Source organism: Urocitellus parryii, chromosome 5, assembly GCF_045843805.1.
Source record: "Urocitellus parryii isolate mUroPar1 chromosome 5, mUroPar1.hap1, whole genome shotgun sequence".
NCBI classification, from domain to species: Eukaryota; Metazoa; Chordata; class Mammalia; order Rodentia; family Sciuridae; genus Urocitellus; species Urocitellus parryii.
Genome location: NC_135535.1, coordinates 172,977,323 through 173,000,199, shown reverse-complemented (window position 1 = coordinate 173,000,199; position 22,877 = coordinate 172,977,323). Strand labels below are relative to the sequence as shown.

General features: G+C 33.6%; 1 protein-coding gene across 2 annotated transcripts in view; it reads left to right on the top strand.

The window, feature by feature from the left end:
* Positions 1–22,877, top strand: part of Wapl (WAPL cohesin release factor) — a 77,889-nt gene that overhangs the window by 46,514 nt on the left and 8,498 nt on the right. For both annotated transcript variants that reach the window (XM_026397019.2, XM_026397018.2), the window contains exons 5-16: positions 2,915–3,010; positions 4,285–4,437; positions 4,715–4,851; positions 5,802–5,913; positions 8,653–8,880; positions 12,112–12,223; positions 12,575–12,672; positions 14,671–14,747; positions 17,164–17,339; positions 17,824–17,939; positions 18,314–18,478; positions 22,454–22,661. In XM_026397019.2, the coding sequence (XP_026252804.2) occupies positions 2,915–3,010; positions 4,285–4,437; positions 4,715–4,851; positions 5,802–5,913; positions 8,653–8,880; positions 12,112–12,223; positions 12,575–12,672; positions 14,671–14,747; positions 17,164–17,339; positions 17,824–17,939; positions 18,314–18,478; positions 22,454–22,661 (1,678 nt within the window). The remainder of the gene's footprint in view (positions 1–2,914; positions 3,011–4,284; positions 4,438–4,714; positions 4,852–5,801; positions 5,914–8,652; positions 8,881–12,111; positions 12,224–12,574; positions 12,673–14,670; positions 14,748–17,163; positions 17,340–17,823; positions 17,940–18,313; positions 18,479–22,453; positions 22,662–22,877) is intronic.

Sequence of the window (22,877 nt, the reverse complement as noted above, 5' to 3'; positions counted from 1 at the left end):
TATTTCAATATAGATGATTTTGATTTTCCATGAAATTTAATTGCTGTTTGGTATTTTCAAATACTTTTGAAACTTTGAATGAAGTTAGAATGTGACATCTGTGTTGTATAGCTTACATAGTTCACTTAGGAGAATGTAGAATTCTTGTGTCATTTTATTTATTTATGTATTTTTGTTGTGGGGATTGAACCCAGCAGCACTTTACCACTGAGCTGTATCTCCAACTCGCCCCCCCTCTTTTATTTTCTATTTTGAGAGGAGTCTCTTTAAATTCCAAGGCTAGTCATGAACTTTTCATCCTCCTGACTCAACCTGAGACACTAGGATTGAAGGTGGTGCCACCATGTCCAGCTCTTGTATCATTTTAGAATCAAGTGAGGAGCTTAGAGTGAGTGATTGTGCCTTCTTTTTCTCCTTTCCTGTTTTTAACTCTTCTCTCCCTTGTGTGTGTACTGCTCTACATATCGGATGTTATTTAATTTTTAGGTAGATCTTCATTAGCTCTCCTCCTCCATAATAAGCCCTATAACTTTGTAGACTTTAAAGTAGAACTGAAGGAAAAGTTCTAAGTGAATCCGTTTTTCTTAGAATTACTCATTAACATTAAAATGGCAAAACATCACCAAAAACTTTTTAAATATAATAGTTTTTATCAAATTGATTGTTGAACAGAGTAAACAAAGTTAATTTTAATATGACCTTTTAATATATATGGTATTCCGTTTTTCTGCATGCTATTGTGCCTCAGGGGCTTTTGAGATGACTAGAATAATGTTCCGCCAGTCTGCTGTTCTTTGTAATAACATTTGTTAACAGTGTTTTTATGTCAGGTTTTCCATTTGTTGATCCCAGTCCCTGTGAGGTGGATAGACCACTACTTAGTTTTCTTATGTGTCACACTGCATGGTGCAACATAACAGTTAACAGTGATATTTAATACTTAACATGGCATCTATTGTTTAGTGTACTCTTCTTGTTTTTTAATTTAGAACCATGAGCTGCTGTGCTAATTTTGTTATGTGTGGAACTAGACAACCTTTTTATTAACTAAAAAATCATTATCTAGAGTCAATACTTTCTAGAAGGAAAGAAAATGATTTAGTTTTGAGACACCTGTTCTTTTTTCTTTTTGTGGTGGTGAGAGTGTGTGCTAGAGATAGAAGCCAGGGCCTTGCACATGCTAAGCAAGCATTCTGTCACTGAGTTACAACCCCAGCGTGTGATACCTATTCTTAACAAAAGCCTGAGCTCTGACTGGACTGGGGGTATTAGAATTTGCTCAAATCAAGGATCTAATATAGGTGATGTTCAAGAGGAGTATAAAAAGTAATAAAGAGCTAGGTTTTAAAATCTTTTGTCTATATCTGTGCCTTGTGCATTGAAAGACCTGATCAAGTCATTGTATAAGTGATTAAATTTTTTAGACTACTAATGAATCACCAGTTTATGTAAACTTGGTATATATGAATAATGAGAATGTAGATTTTTCATCAGTCTTGAAGTATGCTTTCCCTTTTTTTCTCTTATTTTTTATGTATAGTACTTAAAATATAAACAGAAAATCTGGTAAAAAATCAAATTTATTTCAAATTTAAAAGAGATCATTTCACTTTCGTAAAGGACAGAAAAGATGAGTTGTTACTTTTTTTGCTGGTTCTTTTTATTTATAATGACAATAGAATCCATTATTATATAATTACACAAACATGTAATATCTTAATTCTAATTGGGACCCCATTCTTGTGGGTGTACATGATGGTAGGATTCACTGAAGTATTTTCATATATGTACATAGGAAAATTTATTTTATGTTCATTCTACTCTCTTTCCTATTTCTGTCCCCTCTCCCTTTTCATTCCCCTTTGTCTAATCTACTGAACTACTCCCCATGGGGGGGGGATGGATTTATTTTCAACCTTTGGTTTGGGGGATTGGCTTATTTCACTTAGCACAATAGTCTCCAGATACATCCATTTACTTGCAAATGCCATAAAGTCATTCTTTATGGCTGAGCAATATTCCATTTTACATATATATCACAATTGCTTTATCTTTTCATCTGTTGAAGGGCAACTAGGTTGGCTCCATAGCTTAGTTTTTGTGATTTGTGCTGCTGTAAACATTGATGTGGCTGCATTGCTGTAGTATGCTGATTTTAAATCCTTTGGATGTATGCTGAGGACTTTTTTTGTTGTCAGTCTTTGTTTAATCAGTTTTCTTTTGAAAGGTTTTTTTTTCTTTTATGCAGATTTAATCCTATGGATTGATTTTTATAGATTTAGTTATTCTTAATTCTTGAAATTTATAGTTTCAAAACAATTTTTTTTCATAAGCTTTAATAAATTGATTTGACAACAGAGTAACCTGAATTAATGCAAGGCAATTTACATTATTATCTGATTTTAGTGTGAACACTTAAAACATTTTGCTGCAGAATTCATGAATATTATTACATGGTACTCCTTTAAACCTCCACTGTTTCTTGTAAGGTGTATGTCCCATATTTTACCTTTATGAAATTTGAAAACTTCAAATGATGTACACAGCTGGGCTCAATCATTTCATGGAAATGGGTATGGACCTTTATTGCCTGTAATAAGCTGCTTGATTCTTATTTTTGGAAGATTGAACATATAGTGTGAGGAATAAAATTTGCCAGATATTGAACTAAATATTATTGAATTAAGTTAATACAAGCATGGCAAGAGGTTCACACTCAAGTGCCACCTTTTGGGTATATTTGCACAGCGCACCAGCTGCCCAGTTTTATGACCAAATACCACAGTGAGTATGTCTGCCATACAAATGGGAGCCTGATGGTAATAGCACTCATCTTTCCTCCTCTGGGATATATGTTTATTCATAAGGATGCAAAGTAAAATGGAGGCAGTTAATCTTTTTCTTATTTCTCTAGTCACCTACAAAAGCTGTATACAATGCTAGACATTGGAACCATCCAGACTCAGAAGAACTACCTGGGCCACCAGCAGTAAAACCTCAGAGTGTCACAGTAAGTGTACCAAAGTTTTTTATTTTGTGTTCTTTAATATTAAAGTTGTAAATTCCTATCTTAAGCAGTTACTGTCTTATATTTCTAATGTGTAAGTCTTTGACTTTTGTATTTATCTGTGTATTTTGGTCTCCCTCACTGAAATTTAGTAGCTTCAATTTAAATAATTGAGAAAAGTGAGGATTGTGGGTAGAGTAGTAGAATACTTATGCCTTTATAGGTCATAAATGAAAGCCTTAAAAGATAAGGATCTTTTTACTTATGACCCACATTTTAAAAAAATTATAGGAATTAGTATTTAGGAACATATTTTCCTTATTTGAAATTTGTATTGACCACTAACAGCTATTCTGTCAATTATATTCTACATGGATATCAAAGTGGCTTTCTCTTCTTAATTTACTTTTCAGAAGGGAAGCCCTTCTGTACTCCATCTAGCATTTCTTTTCAATTCAAAAACTGAATTGAAGAAAGATTATTATTGAAACGTTTGCTTCAGAATATCAGACATTAAAACTACCAGGTTAACAACTAAGGCTTTAGTCATCTAAAGCTATTGTCAAGGAATGACTTATTTATAAAAAACAACAACAATATTGAGGATAAAGAATATTTTGGGGGGGGTTGTTTGTTTGTTTTTTGTTTTGTTTGTTTTTTGATGCTGGGGAGTGAACCTAGGGCCTTGTGTATGGTAGGGAAACACTCGACCACTGAGCCTTATCCCCAGTTTTAGGAATAGCGATATTTCTAAAACTCATTGTATACTTTTCCTTTCTTAAGTTGATTATATTAAAATTCCTTTTGATAGTATAAACTCATCATTATGTGTATTAATAATTATCTACCATGTTGATGTATGCTATGTTATTGATAGCTGTTTATTTCTACTCTAAACTACTTCAGCTTCCTATATTTCCAGGATTCTTTGGTCTGTTTTGTTTTTTCCATCCCATCCCTAGCTGCTATTTATGCATGCAATTGTGGTTCTTAATTCTTTGAATGGTCCTGGAGACAAATAACAAGTTATATTTAAAGGTTAAAAGATTTAAAAGACCAGAAGCAATTTCTGAGTGGTTCTTTTGTGTGTAAATCAAGTCTTACCTAGTAGTGCATGGAATTTAAAGTATCTCTTAGGACCTTTTAGAAGCCTCCCTTCCTCCCCCTTTTAAAAAAACTCTTATTTTTAAAAAACTAAATTTGTCAGATAGGCAAGATGTTACTTTTTAAAAATATATTTACTTAGACCAACTAATTGAATACAACTTTATTAATAGGTGAGGCTGTCTTCAAAGGAACCAAATCAAAAAGATGATGGAGTTTTTAAGGCTCCTGCACCACCACTCAAAGTGATAAAAACTGTGACAATACCTACTCAGCCCTACCAAGATATAGTTACTGCACTGAAATGCAGAAAAGAAGACAAAGAAGTAAGCAGCCAAATACAGTTTTACTGCACGTGGATAGATTTTTGTATGTAACATTTAGCATTTTAATGTCTTGAACAAATATCAGTACCCTGATAGCAGCAGTTTGAACCACAAAATTATCTTGTCCTACAACATACCAGTGTTTTAAAAAAATATTTTTGTTGCCATCTAACAAACTGATGTATATAGTTTGATGTGAAATATAGTGGACCTGTAGATGCAAGTATGCTAGTTCATAGTTACAAAAGAGGTGGACTTATTTTTTTTTTCTTGGCAGTTATATACTGTTGTTCAGCACGTGAAGCACTTCAATGATGTGGTGGAATTTGGTGAAAATCAAGAATTCACTGATGACATTGAGTACTTGTTAAGTGGCTTAAAGAGCACTCAGCCTCTAAACACACGTTGCCTTAGGTAAGATCTTATAACTATGTGCATGTTATATTTACTAATTTTTTTCACCTGGGTATTGCCAGAAAAAGCCAGACATTTTTTCATCGTGTATAGCCAACAATGTATTAAAATGTAATCAGTTTCTTATAAAGAATCTGGTTATATATAATATAGAGAAAACTGGGTGATCAGTCTTTTTTTTTTTTAATTTATTTTATAGTTTTGGGTGGACACAATATCTTATTTTTATGTGGTGCTGAGGATCTAACCCAGTGCCTCATGCATGCCAGGTGAGCGCACTACCTCTTGAGCCGCATCCCCAGCCCCAGTGATCAGTCTTTTTAGCATAGTATAAGTGTAATTTCTAGATGCTTAAAAAAATAGTGTACTAAAGTTTTTTTTTTTTCCCTGCCATCTCAATTTCAAGCATCAAGTAATGAATTAGGTGAGAACTTAAGTATCCTGTGATATGAATCATCTTTTGCATAGTATAATTGATCAAATGTCATGGTTTGGTTGAATTATCTGTTCAGTTGTAGTATATCCAATCAAGTGTAATTATTTATAGTTTTCATATCAGAAGCTTTATGAAATGTAGCTGGGTCATCATGCTTTTTATGATAGTAGTAATGTAAGGAATAGACAGTCATTGTTTTAAAAATAACTATACCCAATCACATACTAAGCATCGGTATATTAATAATTTGATTTTGCCCATGGGTTTTAGTTTTTTTTGTTGTTTTGTTTTGTTGGGGTTTTTTGGTGCTAGTTATTGAACCCAGGACCTGTAGCATGCTAGGCAAATATTCTCACCACCTCCAACCTTGCTTATGGTTTTTCTATTAGAATTGATATGGGCAAAACTTTGACTCTGATTCCTCCTTTTTTTTTTCTCCCTTGTTTAGACATTATGCAAACAAAAACTAATATAGCTCTTTTCATGTTTCTGAACATTGTCTATTTTCTTCTAGTGTTATTAGCTTGGCTACTAAATGTGCCATGCCCAGTTTTCGAATGCACCTGAGAGCACATGGAATGGTCGCCATGGTCTTTAAAACTTTGGATGATTCCCAGCACCATCAGGTATTTTAAGTTTCTGAGATTGGGAAACATTATTGAGAAATTTTGGTCTGATGGACTATAAAAAATACCCTCACTGAATATTCTTATAAATATATCCTAATTATACTTAGGTTCATTTTATTTGCCGAACATGTAGAATTTAATGTTGTAACTTTTTGTTTAACATTTCACTTGGATTATGTTCTCGGCAGTATTTTTTTTCTTTTTCTTTTCTTTCTTTTTTTAATTTTATTTACTTATTTTTATGTGGTGCTGAAGATCGAACCTACGGCCTCGCGCATGCTAGATGCACGCTCTACTGCTGAGCCACAACTTCAGCCCAGCATTTTTTTTTCTCCCTTTTTTTTTAAAAAGAGAGAGAATTTTAATATTTATTTTTTAGTTTTCGGCGGACACAACATCTTTGTATGTGGTGCTAAGGATTGAACCCGGGCCGCACGCATGACAGGCGAGCGTGTTACTTACCGCTTGAGCCACATCCCCCTATTTTTTTCTTAATACATCAATTTATGCTAAAATTTTACTTATAATAGCTAATATTCCATACTGGTTATTTAATTCTGTAAGCATGATTTCCTCTACTAAGGACTACTGTGAAAAATCTTCTAATGTAGTTTGATATTAATAGTATGAATAGTATGAATAAAAAAGTTCTGAAATAGAACCTAATTTTTAAACATTTTGTCCAGTGTTGAATCTGAAAGATAGCTGAATTGTTGAAGGGATTAAATTCTTCACTTTATTGTCTTTGATGCTTTTTCTCAGTAGTAAAGCATAAGTACTAATATCAGTTTTAATGTTCAGAAATGGAAGAGAATAAACTTCATTGCTAATCATTATCAATAGTGGTATTTTAAGATTGATTGCCTTATTATATTTCTTTTCAAGGACATTATGTCCCTACTACAGATTGGGTGACACAGTCTGAGTCTTCTGAGACCAAAAGTAATGTGCTTAACCTTGAGTAGGCCTAAATAACTCTGTTATGTTTGTAGCACAGAAAATAAGAAGGGAGAAGAGATGAAAATTAAGAAGTAGTTTGCTTTGTTGGGTTTAAGAATAGACTCTGAGGGGCTGGAGTTGTAGCTCAGCGGTAGAGCACTTGCCTTGTACACTTGCACCACATATAAATAAGCAAATAAAATAAAGTACCATCAACAACTAAAAAAAAAAAGATTAAAAAGGAGAAGAAGAATGGACTCTGAAATGTTATTGTGTTTAGTCAGGATCAGTGGATTCCTCGAGGCCTTTACTTGGCATCTTAATTTTTGCAAATAATTTAATTGATTTAAACATTTCATCACTTGCATAATTAAATGTCTTAAGTTTCTCTACTTTGGGAGTTTCAAATTTTAATCTTTTTATTTTTATTTTTGATTATTTTTTAGCCTGGAATATTAACTAGTTCAAAAAGTTTAAATCTTCAGATGGTACATTTTGTTTCTATACATTGAAATAATAGAGAATATCTCAAATATCAGAATATCTCAAGTATAAGGCATTTTGTTACATAGTCATCCCTTGATATCTGTGGGAAATTGGTTCCAGGACCTCCACAGATGATAAAATCCTTAGGTCCGATATATAAAATTGTGTGGTATTTGCGTGTAACTTATGCACATCCTCCTTTATGCTTTAAATCATCTCTAGATTATTTAAAATACGTGATACAGTGTAAATTCTACTATTTAGGGAACAATAACAAGGAAAAGGGGTTGTAGGTAGGTATTCAGTAACCTTGGATTTTTTTTTTTTTTTCCCCTTCTGATATTTTTGGCTCCATGGTTGGTTGAATATTTGTAGATTGTGGCACCTACTGTAAATGTTTATTTCAGCATTGTAAGTTAATGTACATTGATGCAAACTGATCTGTGTGTGTTTTGCAGGGAAAAGGTATGCTAAGTTTTGGAAACATGATTATATACCAATTTTGAACTAAAATTTTGTCTATATCATAGAGAATAAAAAGATTGTAATAGGTTTTACATATATGTGTATATGTCTAAAAAACTGTTGTAAACTTTTTATTTAGCAGAAAATGGCCAAAGAAATCTGTAATTCAACATATATTCTTTCAGTTTGGGAACATTTACATAGGGAACATCCATCAAGAGGAATACTTTAAGAAACAGTGTTTTCTAAATTTATTTACTTTATTTAATGCTTCCCTAGAATTTTAGGGATACCACTGAATCAGACATTTTCAAAGTTTCTAAAACAATGAATAATGAGTTTTAGGCTTACTAAACTTTTTTTTGGTCATACGGGGAATTAAACCCAGGGGTACTCTACCACTGAGCTTCAACCCCCCAACCCCCCCCCTTTTTTTATATTTATTTTTTAGTTTTCGGCGGACACAACATCTTTGTATGTGGTGCTGAGGATCAAACCTGGGCCGCACGCATGCCAGGCCAGCGCACTACCGCTTGAGCCACATCCCCAGCCCCCCAACCCCTTTTTAATTGCTTGTTAAGTTGAGGCTCAAAGTTGCAAGTTTTCCTGCTTCAGCTTCCCAAATAGCTGGCTTTGCAGGCTGGTGGCACCTGGTACATTTTAATCTTATCTATCTATCTGATTGAACCCAGGGCCAGTGCAAGGCAAGTACTCTACCAATCGTGCTATATGCCCAGTCCACTTTTTAACTTTTAAATAAATGGCAATAACGGTCTTATTTCTTAAATGAGATTGTTGGTAATTGCTTTTTTTTTCTTATTCTTTTTTTTTTTCCATCTGTTGAAGAATCTATCTCTCTGCACAGCTGCCCTCATGTACATATTAAGTAGAGATCGTTTAAACATGGATCTTGATAGAGCAAGCCTAGATCTAATGATTCGACTTTTGGAACTGGAACAAGATGCTTCATCAGCTAAGCTACTGAATGAAAAAGACATGAACAAAATAAAAGAAAAAATCCGAAGACTGTGTGAAACTGTACACAATAAGCATCTTGATCTAGAAAATATAACGGTGGGTTTTTTCCTTTCTTTCATTATAAAGTAAGGATGACTTTTTGGCTTTTAACTAATAATTTAACCATTCTAACCTTGATTTACAGCTTGCCAAATTTAAGCACTTCCTCTCTGAAATTTTGAAACTAGCTCATCTATGTGTAGGGTTTTTGTTTTTGTTTCTTTGCCAATAAATACATTTTGTCTAATCCTTTTCTCATGTTTTCCCTTCCTCTTTCATCCTTCCTCCTACTTTAGGTTATTAGCAGTTTGAATTTTTATTCTCTGAATTTCAGGAATTAAATTTCAGAGGATTTACAAGAGCTATTTTTCAGTAGGAAGCAACTGTTTATTTCAGAGTGTCTCAATAAATGCTTTAAGGAACCTTGAAGAGCTCTGAAGTCTTATAAGGAAGATTGCTAGGTTCTTGCCTTTTTTTTTTTTTTTTTTGATACTGGGAATTGAACCTAGGGATATGTTATGGCTGAACTACATTCCCAGCCCTTTTTATTTTTTGTTTTGAGGCAGGGTCTCAATAAGGTTGCTGATGCTGACCTTGAACTTGGAATCCTCTTTGACTCAGCCTCCTGAGTCTCTGGGATTGCAGGCAGGCACTACCACAAGATTTGTTCATTATATAACCTGTCTTTTAAGTGTAAAACATTTTCACTTATTGCCTACTCAACTGAATACTGCACCATTTGACACTTAACTCTATTTAGTTAAGGTAGAGTTGGTAATGGATTCTGGCAAAGGGGTTGGGGTAGGAGGAGAGCAAACTAACTTTAAGTGGTAATGTACAGAATAACATACATTCAGTACTCTTCACATACTAGAATTGGAAAAATAAGTCTTGTGCTCAGATGGCACATCGATGTTTCTTCCACATTATCATACTCTATATATACTATACTACCTTTAAAACTTATTTGTAATTTTTATTTATGCTACTAATTTTTTGAAGTTATCAGAGAGTAAATTTGTGCCTGTAATTTTTATTTGCTGCATGATTGAATGTGCTTTTTTTTTTTTTTAAAGAGAGAGTGAGAGAGGAGAGGAGAGAAAGAGAGAATTTTTAATATTTATTTATTTATTTTTTTGGTTCTCGGCGGACACAACATCTTTGTTGGTATGTGGTGCTGAGGATCGAACCCTGGTCGCACGCATGGCAGGCGAGCGCGCTACCGCTTGAGCCACATCCCCAGCCCCTGAATGTGCTTTTATTTGTTTGTTTATTCATGTTTTCTGTATTGCTCAACCTTAAGGCTCAGTTTAGGTATCCACTATTAACATGATGATAAACTTGTTCAATGAATTTGTGCCATGTTTCATTGAGTTTATTAGGATGAAATATGAGTATAAAAATTGTCCTACTATGTATTAATTACTTGACTTGCATGGTTAAACCAAAGCATCGTGGCTAATTTTAGGATACTTCTTTTATCCCCCCAGTGCCAGCTATTCTTTACTAATATGTTTGTCTTAAAATTGTATAGTAGATAAGTGGTTTTGTTCAAAAACTGTCCCCTACACATTAGTTTTGTCTGTTACATAAATTGCTTCAGTTCTGCCTTGAAATATATCGTTAATGACAGGCACGGTGGCACTCGCCTATGATCCCAGTGACTTAGAAGCTGAGGTAGGAGGATTGCAAGTTTCAGGCCAGGCTCAGCAGCTTAGTGAGACCCTGTCTCAAAATAAAAATTAGAGGGTGGGGTAGGGGTGGGGTTGCTGGAGATGTAGCTCAGTGGTAAAGTACCTGAGTTTAATTCCCTGGAACAAAAATAAGGATTTTTTTTTTTACTTCTGATGTGCCACTGAAAAATAATTTAAAGCAATAACATTGTTTTCAGATATATTAAATAGCCGAGAGCTAACAGTTTCAGAGTAGTGATTTGGCTTTGGAAGACTATTTCAATTTTCAAATAAAATGCTTAAATAATAGGCTATTTATAATATACTAATTTAACCTAAAATATCAAAGATTCTTTTTTATGCTATTAGAAACAAATAGTAAAGATCCTTTCTAATAAAATAAGAAAGTTTTCTTTAATATTAAATTATATCCTTTTTTGCTAAAGAAAGAATGCCTCATTGGACTTTAGTTTCACTCCTATGACTCATGAACTGACCAATTAAATTTGGTCATTAAATTATTCTTTGAGGTTATTAGGATGAGAACTGGGAACAAGTGAATCTGTTTTTGTGGTATTGGATTCTCGTTCTGCATTTGTCACCTTGAACAAAAATTTTGTTTTTTTTATAAAAACTAGATAATATTCTAGATCCCTCTTCTAATTTTGTAATACTAAGATTTTCTCTGCTAAGATCTTTTGTTTGTATTTGTAAATATCTAATTTATATTCAGTTCCAAATATAATTTAGGCCAGGTTGTAAATTTGCATCTTTTGAAGGGCAGAAGCTGTGGAAAGAAAACCAGGTCTTTTTAGTCTTGCTAATTAAAGCATTTCTTCTGTTATGCTAAAGTTCCTTTATTACATCAAGAACCAGATTGCTCTTTGTTTGGAAGTTACTACATGCTTTAAAAAAGAAAAACAATAGTTAAAGTCAAATACAGAGAGAAAAAAAACACTATCAAGGCTGTATGTATGGCTCTTACCTTTTATGCTTCTTCTGCCTGTGGTCCTGAAGCATCAGTTATTTCCAGAGTATATTTTCTCGTGGTGGGCACATGCGGCCTTGCAGTATAAAAATTTAAGTCTGGTCAGTCTGCAGCCCTTGGGTGAACACAGGGTTCAAATTACCATTTTCTACCCTTAGGTTTTTTAAAGTGTTTAAGTGGCATTCCTATAATTTGCTTTGGAAAGTGGTTATTTGTTATATCCTTTGTGGTAAATTAATATATTGATTTATGATTAAATGTATATGTATAGGTACATGTACCTACTTTGAGTCCACAGTCCTACACTTGATCCTCGGTACTATAGAAATATAATAACAATATATTACATTGAACTGACAAAAAATAAACTACTTTTTTCCCCCCTATAAAAATAAGTCATGTAGTTAAAAATATTTCTTCAGTGTAGACAATTCTAATAAAAGTTGGTCCAACTTTACTTATAAAAAGCCCTTAGATATAAAAGCACTTAGTATTCTGTTAAAAAGTAAGCAAACTTTGTGTGTTGGTAGTATGCAGTAAATTTTGTAAAGGAAAACAGGCTCTAAAATTCTGCCTCAGAATTATTGTTAAGAGTCTGTATTCATTAATGGTGCTTCTGATTTTTAGACTGGGCATTTAGCTATGGAGACATTGCTGTCCCTTACTTCTAAACGAGCAGGAGACTGGTTTAAAGAAGAACTCCGGCTTTTGGGCGGTCTGGATCATATTGTAGATAAAGGTATGGATATGTACATGCATAATGTTTTTATGTATTATTTAAAGTCTGAAGAAACTATTCTACTTATATACGTAAAAATTACTTTGTTAATTGTAAAAGGTCTGTTCCTTTAGTACTATCTTGAAAAATCTAACTTTTGAAGCAGAGACCAGCAATACTTTGATATTAAGGGTTTGTGGAAATAATAAGAGTTATCATACATTAAAAAATCTCATAAATCAAACAGAATAAACAATGTTCTCATAGGTTCCAGCATATTCATAGCATGTAACAGATGACTTTTAGTCTTAGCTAAGGGTAAGTATTGAGGTGATAAGAAGTATTAACATATTCTTTTTTTTTTTAATCTAGTAAAAGAATGTGTGGATCATTTAAGTAAAGATGAGGATGAAGAGAAACTAGTAGCTTCATTATGGGGAGCAGAGAGATGTTTACGAGTTTTAGAAAGTGTAAGTATGGTTAACTATTTGGGAAAATTATTCACTATCCCCCATCTCCCTGCGTTACTATACTGGGGTTTGAATCCAGGCCTCACATATTGTAGGTGGTAAGTGCTCTACCACTGGAGTACATTCCAGCCCTTTTTATTTTATTTTTAGATTGACTTCATAAGTTGGCCAAGCTGGCCTTACACTTGAAATCATCCTGCCATAGCCTCCTGGGTAGCTGGGATTACAGGGTTGCATCACTGCTCTCTGGCTATTTTTTTTTTCTTTTTTAGAGAGAATTTTTAATATTTATTTTTCAGTTTTCGGTGGACACAGCATCTTTGTTTGTATGTGGTGCTGAGGATTGAACCCGGGCTGCACGCATGCCAGGCTTGAGCCACATCCCCAGCCCCACTGCTCTCTGGCTATTACTCAGTCTTTTTTTATTTTTATAGTTGTAGATCCACAGCACGCCTTTATTTGTTTAGTTTTTTATGTGGTGCTAAGGATCAAAGCCAGTGCCTCAGAATGCTAGTCAAGTGCTCTGCCACTGAGCTCCAGTTCCAACATTACTCAATTGTGTTTGGATGCATGTGCATGTGTGTGTTTGTGTGTAACTGCCAAATATTTTATATATCTCCTAGAGTTTTACATTTGTTAATTCAAATTAACATTAGTACATTCTTCTAGCAACCAATTCTTAATGAACATTTAAATGAGCAGTTTATTATTAAAAAGAATACATGTATCATTGCCCCAAATAAAGCCTTGCATACAGGGTTTTTAGTTTGTTTGTTTGTTTGTGTACCAGGGGTTGAATCCAGGGGTTCTTAACCACTGGGCCACATCCCTGGTACTTTTTATATTTTATTATTTGGGGGTGAGGGGTACCAGGGATTGAACTCTGAGCACTCAACTACTGAGCCACATTCCCAGCCCTATTGTATTTAGAGACAACTACTGAGTTGCTTAGTGCCTCGCTTTTACTGAGGCTGGATTTGAGTTCTTGATCCTCCTGCCTCAGCCTGTGGCTGCTGGGATTACAGGTGTGCACCACCATCCATTCCTGGCTATATTTTATTTTGAGACAACATGTTACTAAGTTGCTGAGGCTGGCTTTGAACTTGTGATCCTCCTGCCTCAGCCTCCCAAGCCACTAGTATTATAGGCATGTACCACTGTGCCTAGCCCTGCAGGGTTTTTTAAAAACATGTGCCAAAGTTTATTCTACTCTTAATGTGGAATTCTGCTCAAGTACATTAACTTATTTGCAGAAAACAGCAGTTAAACACAGAAAATTGTTTTGGTTTTGGGTTTTGAAGATTGAATTTAGGGCCTTGAGTATGCAAGTTTTTTGTTTCATTTTAATTGATAAGCAATTTCTTAAGCCTTTTTTTTTTTAAAGTCAGATTATAGGCACAACTTAATTATAGTATTTGGCTTTGGTGGATGACAGTATTTAACTGCAGTTAAGTATATTTTGTTCTTTGGCTCTTATGAATGACTAAACCTAATCCAGTACAGAATAGAATTTTACTGCCAATAAATTTCTGAATGCATAATTTGTTTATAAGGTTGAATTAGCTAGGTACTTTTAAAAATAACTACAGGAGCTCCTGGCACAGAGGAAATTAAAATTGTCCCTTTTATCTTCTAGAGGGCTTCAGGTACATTAGATATACAGATGTCATTTCTTCATTATAAGCTATGCTAAATTAATCCACTTAGGAACTTTATAAAGCATTAGTTGATTTATAAGCTGAAGATTTCTGATTCAAAGTGGTTGGCATTTTATTACAATAAATGTAAATACATTAATTATGAATGAGCAATTAAGATAGTGATGTCTAAATTTCATAATAAATTGGTTGCTGTTATTTCAAATCTGGAACCTACTTAGATGACAATGACTTTTCTTCCTCATCTTTGTATCTTTTATGGTACAATGTAGAGTGGTATTGTTTGCATCAATGAGAAAGTTGGGGATTGCCAAAATCATTTTTTATTTTTCCCTTTTAGGTAACAGTGCATAATCCAGAGAATCAGAGCTACTTGATAGCATATAAAGATTCACAACTCATTATTTCATCAGCTAAGTAAGTTTTTCTAAAATCTCATGTTATTTGTTTAAAATAACTTGGATTGACCAAAAGGAATTAAGGTCATCTTACTTTCCTTCATAAAATATTCTTTTAACTTCTGTAAATCAGAATACATTATAGAGCAAAAGTTTGGAATACAGATTCTGGAGCCAAAATTGCTGGGTATGAAGTCCAGCTTTATAACATTTGCTGTATAACTTTAGACAGGTTACTTAATTGGTGCAGGTTCTTTAAAAGGTGTGGGTAATAATTGTATCTATTATCTATCTAGGGTGGTTGGTACAATAAAATTAGTTGATATATTTAGTAATATATTTTTTATATATATATATATATATATACACACACACACATGTATTTCAAATGTATATATAAAAATATTTGTGTAAATAATTTTAAGTTCATTTAAAAAGTCTTTTGAAATTATGATATATACTAATGAATTGGTTAAACTATCTTTTAGGCAAAGAACTATTTTCATCATATAGTAAACACTAAATATTATTAGTCCTCAGGGTTTTGCTTTTCTTTGTTTTTGTTGTTGCTATAGATGGACACAATACCTTTATTTATTTGTTTTTATGTGATGCTTAGGATCTATCCCAGTGCCTCAGACATGCTCTACCACTGAGCTATAAGCCTACATATTCCATAGTTTTGTTGTAAGCAGACTCTCCTGGCTCTCTTTTGCTGCTCTTCAATTATACTTTTCCCCCTTCTCTCTTATGTCCCTTTCTTCATTCCACACTCTCCCTGCCCAACCTTTATCACAATTAGGCTAATGCTCTAACCTGAGTGTATGTATGTCTCCAGTACTGGTTCTATCTTATTACAACAGCCTCTTTTTGATATCTCTGTCCTAGTTTATCTCTGTGCCCTAGTTCTCTGGCCTTTAGCCTAGCCAGCACAATACTACAGGGAGTTAACTTTCTCTAGGTCTCTGCTTTGAAAAAAATGATCTTAAACTCCAAGTCTCTAATTCCTTATTGTTGTGGATATATGTCCAATTTCCGAATCAAAGGAAAACCTATTACAGTCTGACTCCCAATATGTCTGTTTTAACCTCTTTTTATTTAGGATAATTTCAAACTTAAATTAAGTAGACAAAATGTGGTAATCTCTTGTATACATTACTTTAATAATTACCGGTTGTGTCCATCTGTACCTTCTTTTTTCCCTATTCTATAATATTTTGAAGCAAACTTAAATGTCTAATCACCTCTATTTCCTTTTTTGTCTTTATGTATTTTATATTACATTTAATACCCTTAACACATACATTACAGTTGTTAACCATGTATTATTCTCCCTTACGGGAGGCGGGGGGTGGTATACTTCTTAACCCTTCACAAGTTCCTTGGAAAGGAGGTATTTACTTTGACAGATTTCAGCTCTTTCATTTTGATTAGGAAATTTGGGTCAAATGTCTTATAAGTGACAGTAGAGGTCAGAATTCGGTGTTAGTGAAAAAGCATTCATGTGGCATTTGAGCTTTTCAATAGAACCAGGATAGTTGCAGGGATATCGTGGAAAGATTCAACAATGTATATATATAGTTTTTTCCCTCCTTTCATAACCACAGTTTAGCTCAGTTCTACTTAAGAAAATTGAGTTACCAACAACAACAGAGTAATTCTGCCAGCATCTGCAAGCATCAGAAGAACAAATTGGGGTTAGACATCATGAGGAACACCTTTTTTGGGACGGTGGGAGGAATACCAGGGATTGAACTCAGGGGCACTAGACCACTGAGCCACATCCCCAGCCGTATAAAGAGCCTTATCAAATTTCCTCCATATATTTCATACAGCAGCTAAGGATGAGTTAAATATGGTAGAATTTCCTCTTAAGAGTTTTATATGGTATATAATACATAAAGAATCACCTCACTGCTAATTTGATTCTTTATTGGACTTTTTTTAAAAAAAAAATAATGGATTTAGTGATTTAAGTAAAGCCTTTAGAAGTACTAGACTTATTTAAGGATTTTATTTCCTGGTTATTTTGGGTAGAATCTTGAGAATTCTTGGGTATTGCTCATATCTTTTTATTACTGCCAGGAGATATGTCAATTTAAATGATATCAAGTTTTTTAAAAAATGATTTACTCTCTAAGTAATTAATACTTATCTTCACTAGAAAAGTTAGTTTTTTTAATTATTAATTTTTCCAAAATAAAAGGAAACATCCCATTCTTGGTATATGATTGAATAGTTAAAACAACTTCCAGAATAGGAAGGAAAAATATAATCTGCCAGTTTTTAGGCCCAAGTAGATAGAAAATTGGTGTATAATGGTTTTTGCCATAATGGTGTACATTTTATTTTCTTCCTTTTTTAATTTTTATTTTTATTTATTCGTTGCTCATGACAATACAATGATCTTGAGATACATTTTATTTTCTCTTAAGAGCATTACAGCATTGTGAAGAACTGATTCAGCAATATAACCGTGCTGAGAACAGCATATGTGTAGTTGATAGTAAGCCTCTGCCTCACCAAAATGTAACTAACCACGTTGGCAAAGCAGTGGAGGACTGCATGAGGGCCATCATTGGGGTGTTGCTCAACTTAACTAATGATAATGGTAAGTAATATTTTCTCATTGAAATTTTGTTATTACACAGAAAAAATAAATTGTTACCTTTTGTTATTTCTTTTCTTGTTTATTTGTTTGTTTGTTTTGTATATTTGTTGTAGTTGGATAAAACACCTTTATTTTATTTATTTATTTTTTATGTGGTGCTGGGGATCGAACCCAGAGCCTCGCATGTGCTAGGCGAGCACTCTACCACTGAGCCACAACCCCAGCCCCCAAGTTACTTCTTTTCTTGATGTAGTGAATTTAAAAGTTTTCATAATGTAATTGACTTACTCCAGCAGGTGAAAACTACTTTTAGGAGTTAATACTTTTATTATAATCAACCTAGTAGGTTGGCCTGGAAATATCAACAGTGTATTTCAATAAAGAAATAGCCATGCAATTCTAATATTCATTTTAATAAATGTAGTTATTAGTGTCATCAGGAGGAATCAGTAACACTTTTCCCTATTTCTGTTTCCTTCTTCAGAGTGGGGCAGCACAAAAACAGGAGAACAGGATGGCCTTATAGGCACAGCAATGAACTGTGTGCTTCAGGTTCCAAAGTACCTACCTCAGGAGCAGAGATTTGATATTCGAGTACTGGTGAGTTGAAATGACTGTTTCATTTCATGAGTATTTTATCTAGTTGATGATGAAAACTTTATCTTAGTTTGGGTTTAATAATCATTTTTTTAATACATTGTGAATTGTTTCAATGAATTTCCAATGAATGCCTTCATATATTTTCCTTTTCTTAGAAAAGACCATGGCAATTAAAAAAAAAGTGTACAAGCTGAAAATGATGATTAAAAACTAAAGGAATCATTCTTTGGGAAGACTGATATCTTACCTTTTTTTTTTTTTTTTTTGCCTTTGTAGATAGAAAACAATGATTAAGTTTTTATTTATGATAAAAGTGTGTGGTATATGTTTAAGTTCTCAACTGTGATAATATGCACTTTTAAAATTTTTTGTAGGGCTTGGGTCTACTGATTAATCTAGTGGAGTATAGTGCTCGGAATCGGCACTGTCTTGTCAACATGGAAACATCCTGTTCTTTTGATTCTTCCTTCTGTAGTGGAGAAGGAGATGATAGTTTAAGGATAGCTGGACAAGTTCATGCTGTTCAGGCTTTAGTACAGGTAAGCAATGACTTAAACTGACATCTGCAGTTTTGTTATATCTATCCAGTTCCTTTATCAATTAAACTTTTTAACCCTCCACCTCTTTTTTTCTCCTTTTTTGGTTTAGAACTCCTGAAGCATCTCTTTGCTGTTGTGTATAGGGAATATCTTTCAGAGCTGACAAATGCTTAAATATTCATAATTTATAAGATGAAACTTTATTTTAAACCAGATTTTTAACTAGTTAAAAATGTGGTATGATTTCTCTATAGGTCAGTAAGAGGCACACTGGTTTAGCATGTACTCCCACTTCATTCTGCTGACTTTTCTTAAGTTTTAATCACTCTTTAAGGATTATTAGCAAAAAGAGACACTGATAGCAGAAAACCAGTGACAAGGCACATTTGTTTTAGGAATTACGAGTATTGATAACATTGAATGTATCCTCAGTTATACATGTCTAGGACTCTCTTAGGCCCGTTGGACCATAGAAAAAACTGGAAACCCATAATAGGTCTGGAAAGTGGCAAATAGCTGAGCATGGAAGATAATCAAATGAGATAGTTTCATTGAGTTACTTAAATCCATATTTTCTATTATCTTATTCTCTTTTTTTTTTTTTTTTTTTTTGGTGGGGTTCTTTTTTTTGTCTTTTTTTGGAACTGGGGGTCGAACCCAGGGCTTTGCGAATGCAAGGCAGACGCTTTGCCACTGAGCTACATCCCAGCCCATATCTTATTGTTCTCAATCATGTATAATTGAGTGTTGACCACAGATAAAACATCATCCACAGGCTTTTTTCCTGTAGGACACAGAATACTCAGTCTTTAGTGACATTGAAATTTATCTTTGTTATTTAGAACAAAAGTATATAAAACCAGTGAGAAATTTTCATGTTACTTATCAATAACTGTAATAGTAAATAAATAGTAGTACTAATTACTAATAATCAGTATCATTTAGGGATTTATTTAATGCTTAATTTATGTTACATTTGGTATCTTAAGTTATAGAACCTATTGACACATTTTTCTGCTAAAAGAAGCGTTTCTTCCCTTTGTAATTTGTCATGGCTAGGGATGTTGCAGGGTAATTTGTTGTTGTGATTTAAAACTTTGCATTTTGAAATAATTTTAGCCTCCTGGGAAATTATATAGTACCAAGACTCCTATATACCTTTTACCCAGATTCTTCTAATGATGACATCTCATATAACTATAGCACAGTATCTAAAACAAGATATTAACATTGGTACATTACTGATAACTAGTCTTCATACCTTATTCAGTGTCACCATTTTTAACCTGCATTCATTTGTGTGTTTAATATCTATTTCTGTGCAATTTATTCCATGTATAAATTTATATTCTCCACCATTACATTAAGGAACCACAGAAGAATTCCCTTGTGCTGCCCACTACCCATCTTACCTGCCCTTCCTGTCTTCTACCTACCAGTTCCAAGTTTCTTTTTCAGAGTGTTACATGAATGGAATCCTCTAGAATGTATAACCTTTTAATTTTTTTTTTTAATATTTATTTTTTAGTTTTCGGCAGACACAACATCTTTGTTGGTATGTGGTGCTGAGGGTCGAACCTGGGTCGCACGCATGCCAGGCGAGCGCGCTACCACTTGAGCCACATCCCCAGCCCATAGAATGTATAACCTTTTGAGATTGACTTTTTTCACTAAGCACATGCTTTTGAGTTCTATCCATGTTGTTACACATATCAATAGTTTATTCCTCTTTATAACTAAGTAGTATTCCCCCATATGATTGTGATTATACCACAGTTTTCTCAGTCATTCTGGTTCCTGCCTTTAAAAGTTAACTTGTGTTCAGATGGAACCAATAGTGAATAATGAATGTCCCCAGCAGTTATTTTTCAAGAAATAGATGATTGATCTGTTTCACTTCCATAGGAGGAGTTAATTTTCAGAAGCCATCCCACACCCCAAGTTATTCTAGAGATAGCTTCAAAATTTTCTTTGGTGTCTGATTCATCTGGGAATGTTTAATACATCCAACCCAGCATTTCTGTTTTGTACCTATCCTTATCATCAGGATATCATTCTGTGTTTTGTCTGGTTTTATTTTGTCTGCTGGGGTTTGTCATTTTTTAAATGAGGCCACAAAGTTTTTGTTTTTAGATTGTAATATCTTTGGGATAATGACTAAGATGTAGTAGAAAAATTCATGGTCAGATTCATACCTTTTATACTAACACTGACCTTAATTCAGTTATTTTCAAATTAGGTAGTTCTAGTTACTAACCTGAACTTCCTTCTTTCTAGTTGCTCTCAGCTACTTTAAAAAAACTGATCCATCAACTAATTTTAAAAATACATATTTTTAAAATTCCAATCAGAAAGGTTAAAATGCATTTATCCATTTTCTAAAAAGTTACCATTTGTAAATTTTGTCTCTGTTTGGAGAAATTAGTTTTTATGTCAAATGTGCAATAATTTCTAAGTAAATAGAATCTTCCTATACACACTTTTTTTTATCTATACTTGTTGTTCTTAAATTTTTTTTATATCAGCACACATATTTATCTCAATCTTTGTAATGAGTGCAGTGCTCTTCAGTAGTTAACCAATCCTCTACCAATACACTTTTGAATATTTTGTTTTTTTGGTTTTCTTTTGTTACAGAAATAAGTAACACTAAATCTGAAGCCATATTTTCCCTAAGTGTGTGTAGTAATTTTCTGACTTAGAAATTGTTGTGGCAGAGAATGAACATTTAAAATTTGATACTCAGCCATCACGAACCATATGCTTCCTTTCACCTTGATTTATACTTGTCACAGCAGTTTAAGTCCTATAAGTCCAGAAACAGTAATGGGCCATCCTTTTAATTTTTCTAAAGGTCTTGCTAACTATTAACTATCCACCTTTTTTGGACTAATAATGGTTCACTTCTTCATGAAGTAATCTATAACTTGATCCTTACCTGAGATATAACTAGAAGTTCTTCATTCCTTTTTCAGATATTTTTTATCTCAGGATTTTTCTTATACTCTCAAGTGCTATATCCATCTTAATTTACTGAATTTATAAAGAAAATCTGGGGGGAATTATATTAACCACTAGAACAAGGGTGTATAATCGTATGGCATATAGATTCTACAGAGTTTCTTTGTGTATTCAGAGAGAATGAAGGAAGTTTGCTGACCTGCAACTATTGTATGAAGAATTCAGTCTTGACCTTTCAGACTTCCTGATAGAGTCTCGGGGACACCCAGGGATTCTTAGACCAGTTTTGAAAATTGTTTTTTTTTTTTTTAATTTTTCCAAGGATATTGTCTTATGCATGCTCTCTTTGAAGTTTATGTTTTCCTCTTCTGAATACTCAACAGTTTTTGGAGGCCTGCTTGGCATTTGATATTCAGGTAGTTTCTCATTAGTAACTTGGACCATTTCCCAAATCATGTCAGCAAGTATATTAGATGCTTTCTGTGTGTTCAGTACTGAAGCATCATAGGAAAATAAAGTAAGTGAAGGCAAGGAATTTAGTATGTTTCCTTTTGACTATAGGGAACACACAGTATACAAGTAAGTTTTTCCCTATGTAAGAGGTTATGTTGTTTCTGCCTTAATATTATGAAGTTTTATTCAAGGTTCTTCCTCTTTTTTGTTTGAATTCAAGTTATCCAATTATAAAACATTATGGAGACTTTTATTCTTGCAAACAGTGCCTGTGTCATTAGTAGATTACTTAAATGAATCCCAGCCGCATTTTGTTATTTTGGCTTTCCATGGGTTGTAGAACAAAATCTGTTACTTAAGCTCAATCAAACCCTCTTCTTCTTTTTTTTTTTCCTGTTTGTTTTTGATTGTGATGCTGATGACTGAACCAAAGACATTGGGCATGCTAGGCAAACAGTGTCCTAGTGAGCTACATCCCCAGACCTCTTTATTTAAGGCGAAATATTGAGTATATAAATATCAGTGATAGCTTTTTAATGGTTTTCAAAATAATTTTATCAGCTTTTCCTTGAGCGAGAACGAGCAGCCCAATTGGCAGAAAGTAAAACAGATGAGTTGATCAAAGATGCTCCCACCACTCAGCATGATAAGAGTGGAGAATGGCAAGAAACAAGTGGAGAAATACAGTGGGTATCAGCTGAAAAGACTGATGGTGCAGATGAGAAACATAAGAAGGAGGAGGATGATGAAGAACTTGACCTCAATAAAGGTATGTTTATTTTGAGTGGTGTATTCAAACTGACAGTAATGGTTTGAGTTTGCTTGTTTTTTTCTTCAAAATATATTTTAATTCTAGCTATTACTTCAGAGCCTCTCAAGTACAATCTAAATAAGGTTTGATAGTTCAGTGCTTGATAGTTCTTCCTAGCAATGAGGAAGGTGCATGTCAGTGGCAGACTGACTAATGGGAAAAATATGGTTCCTT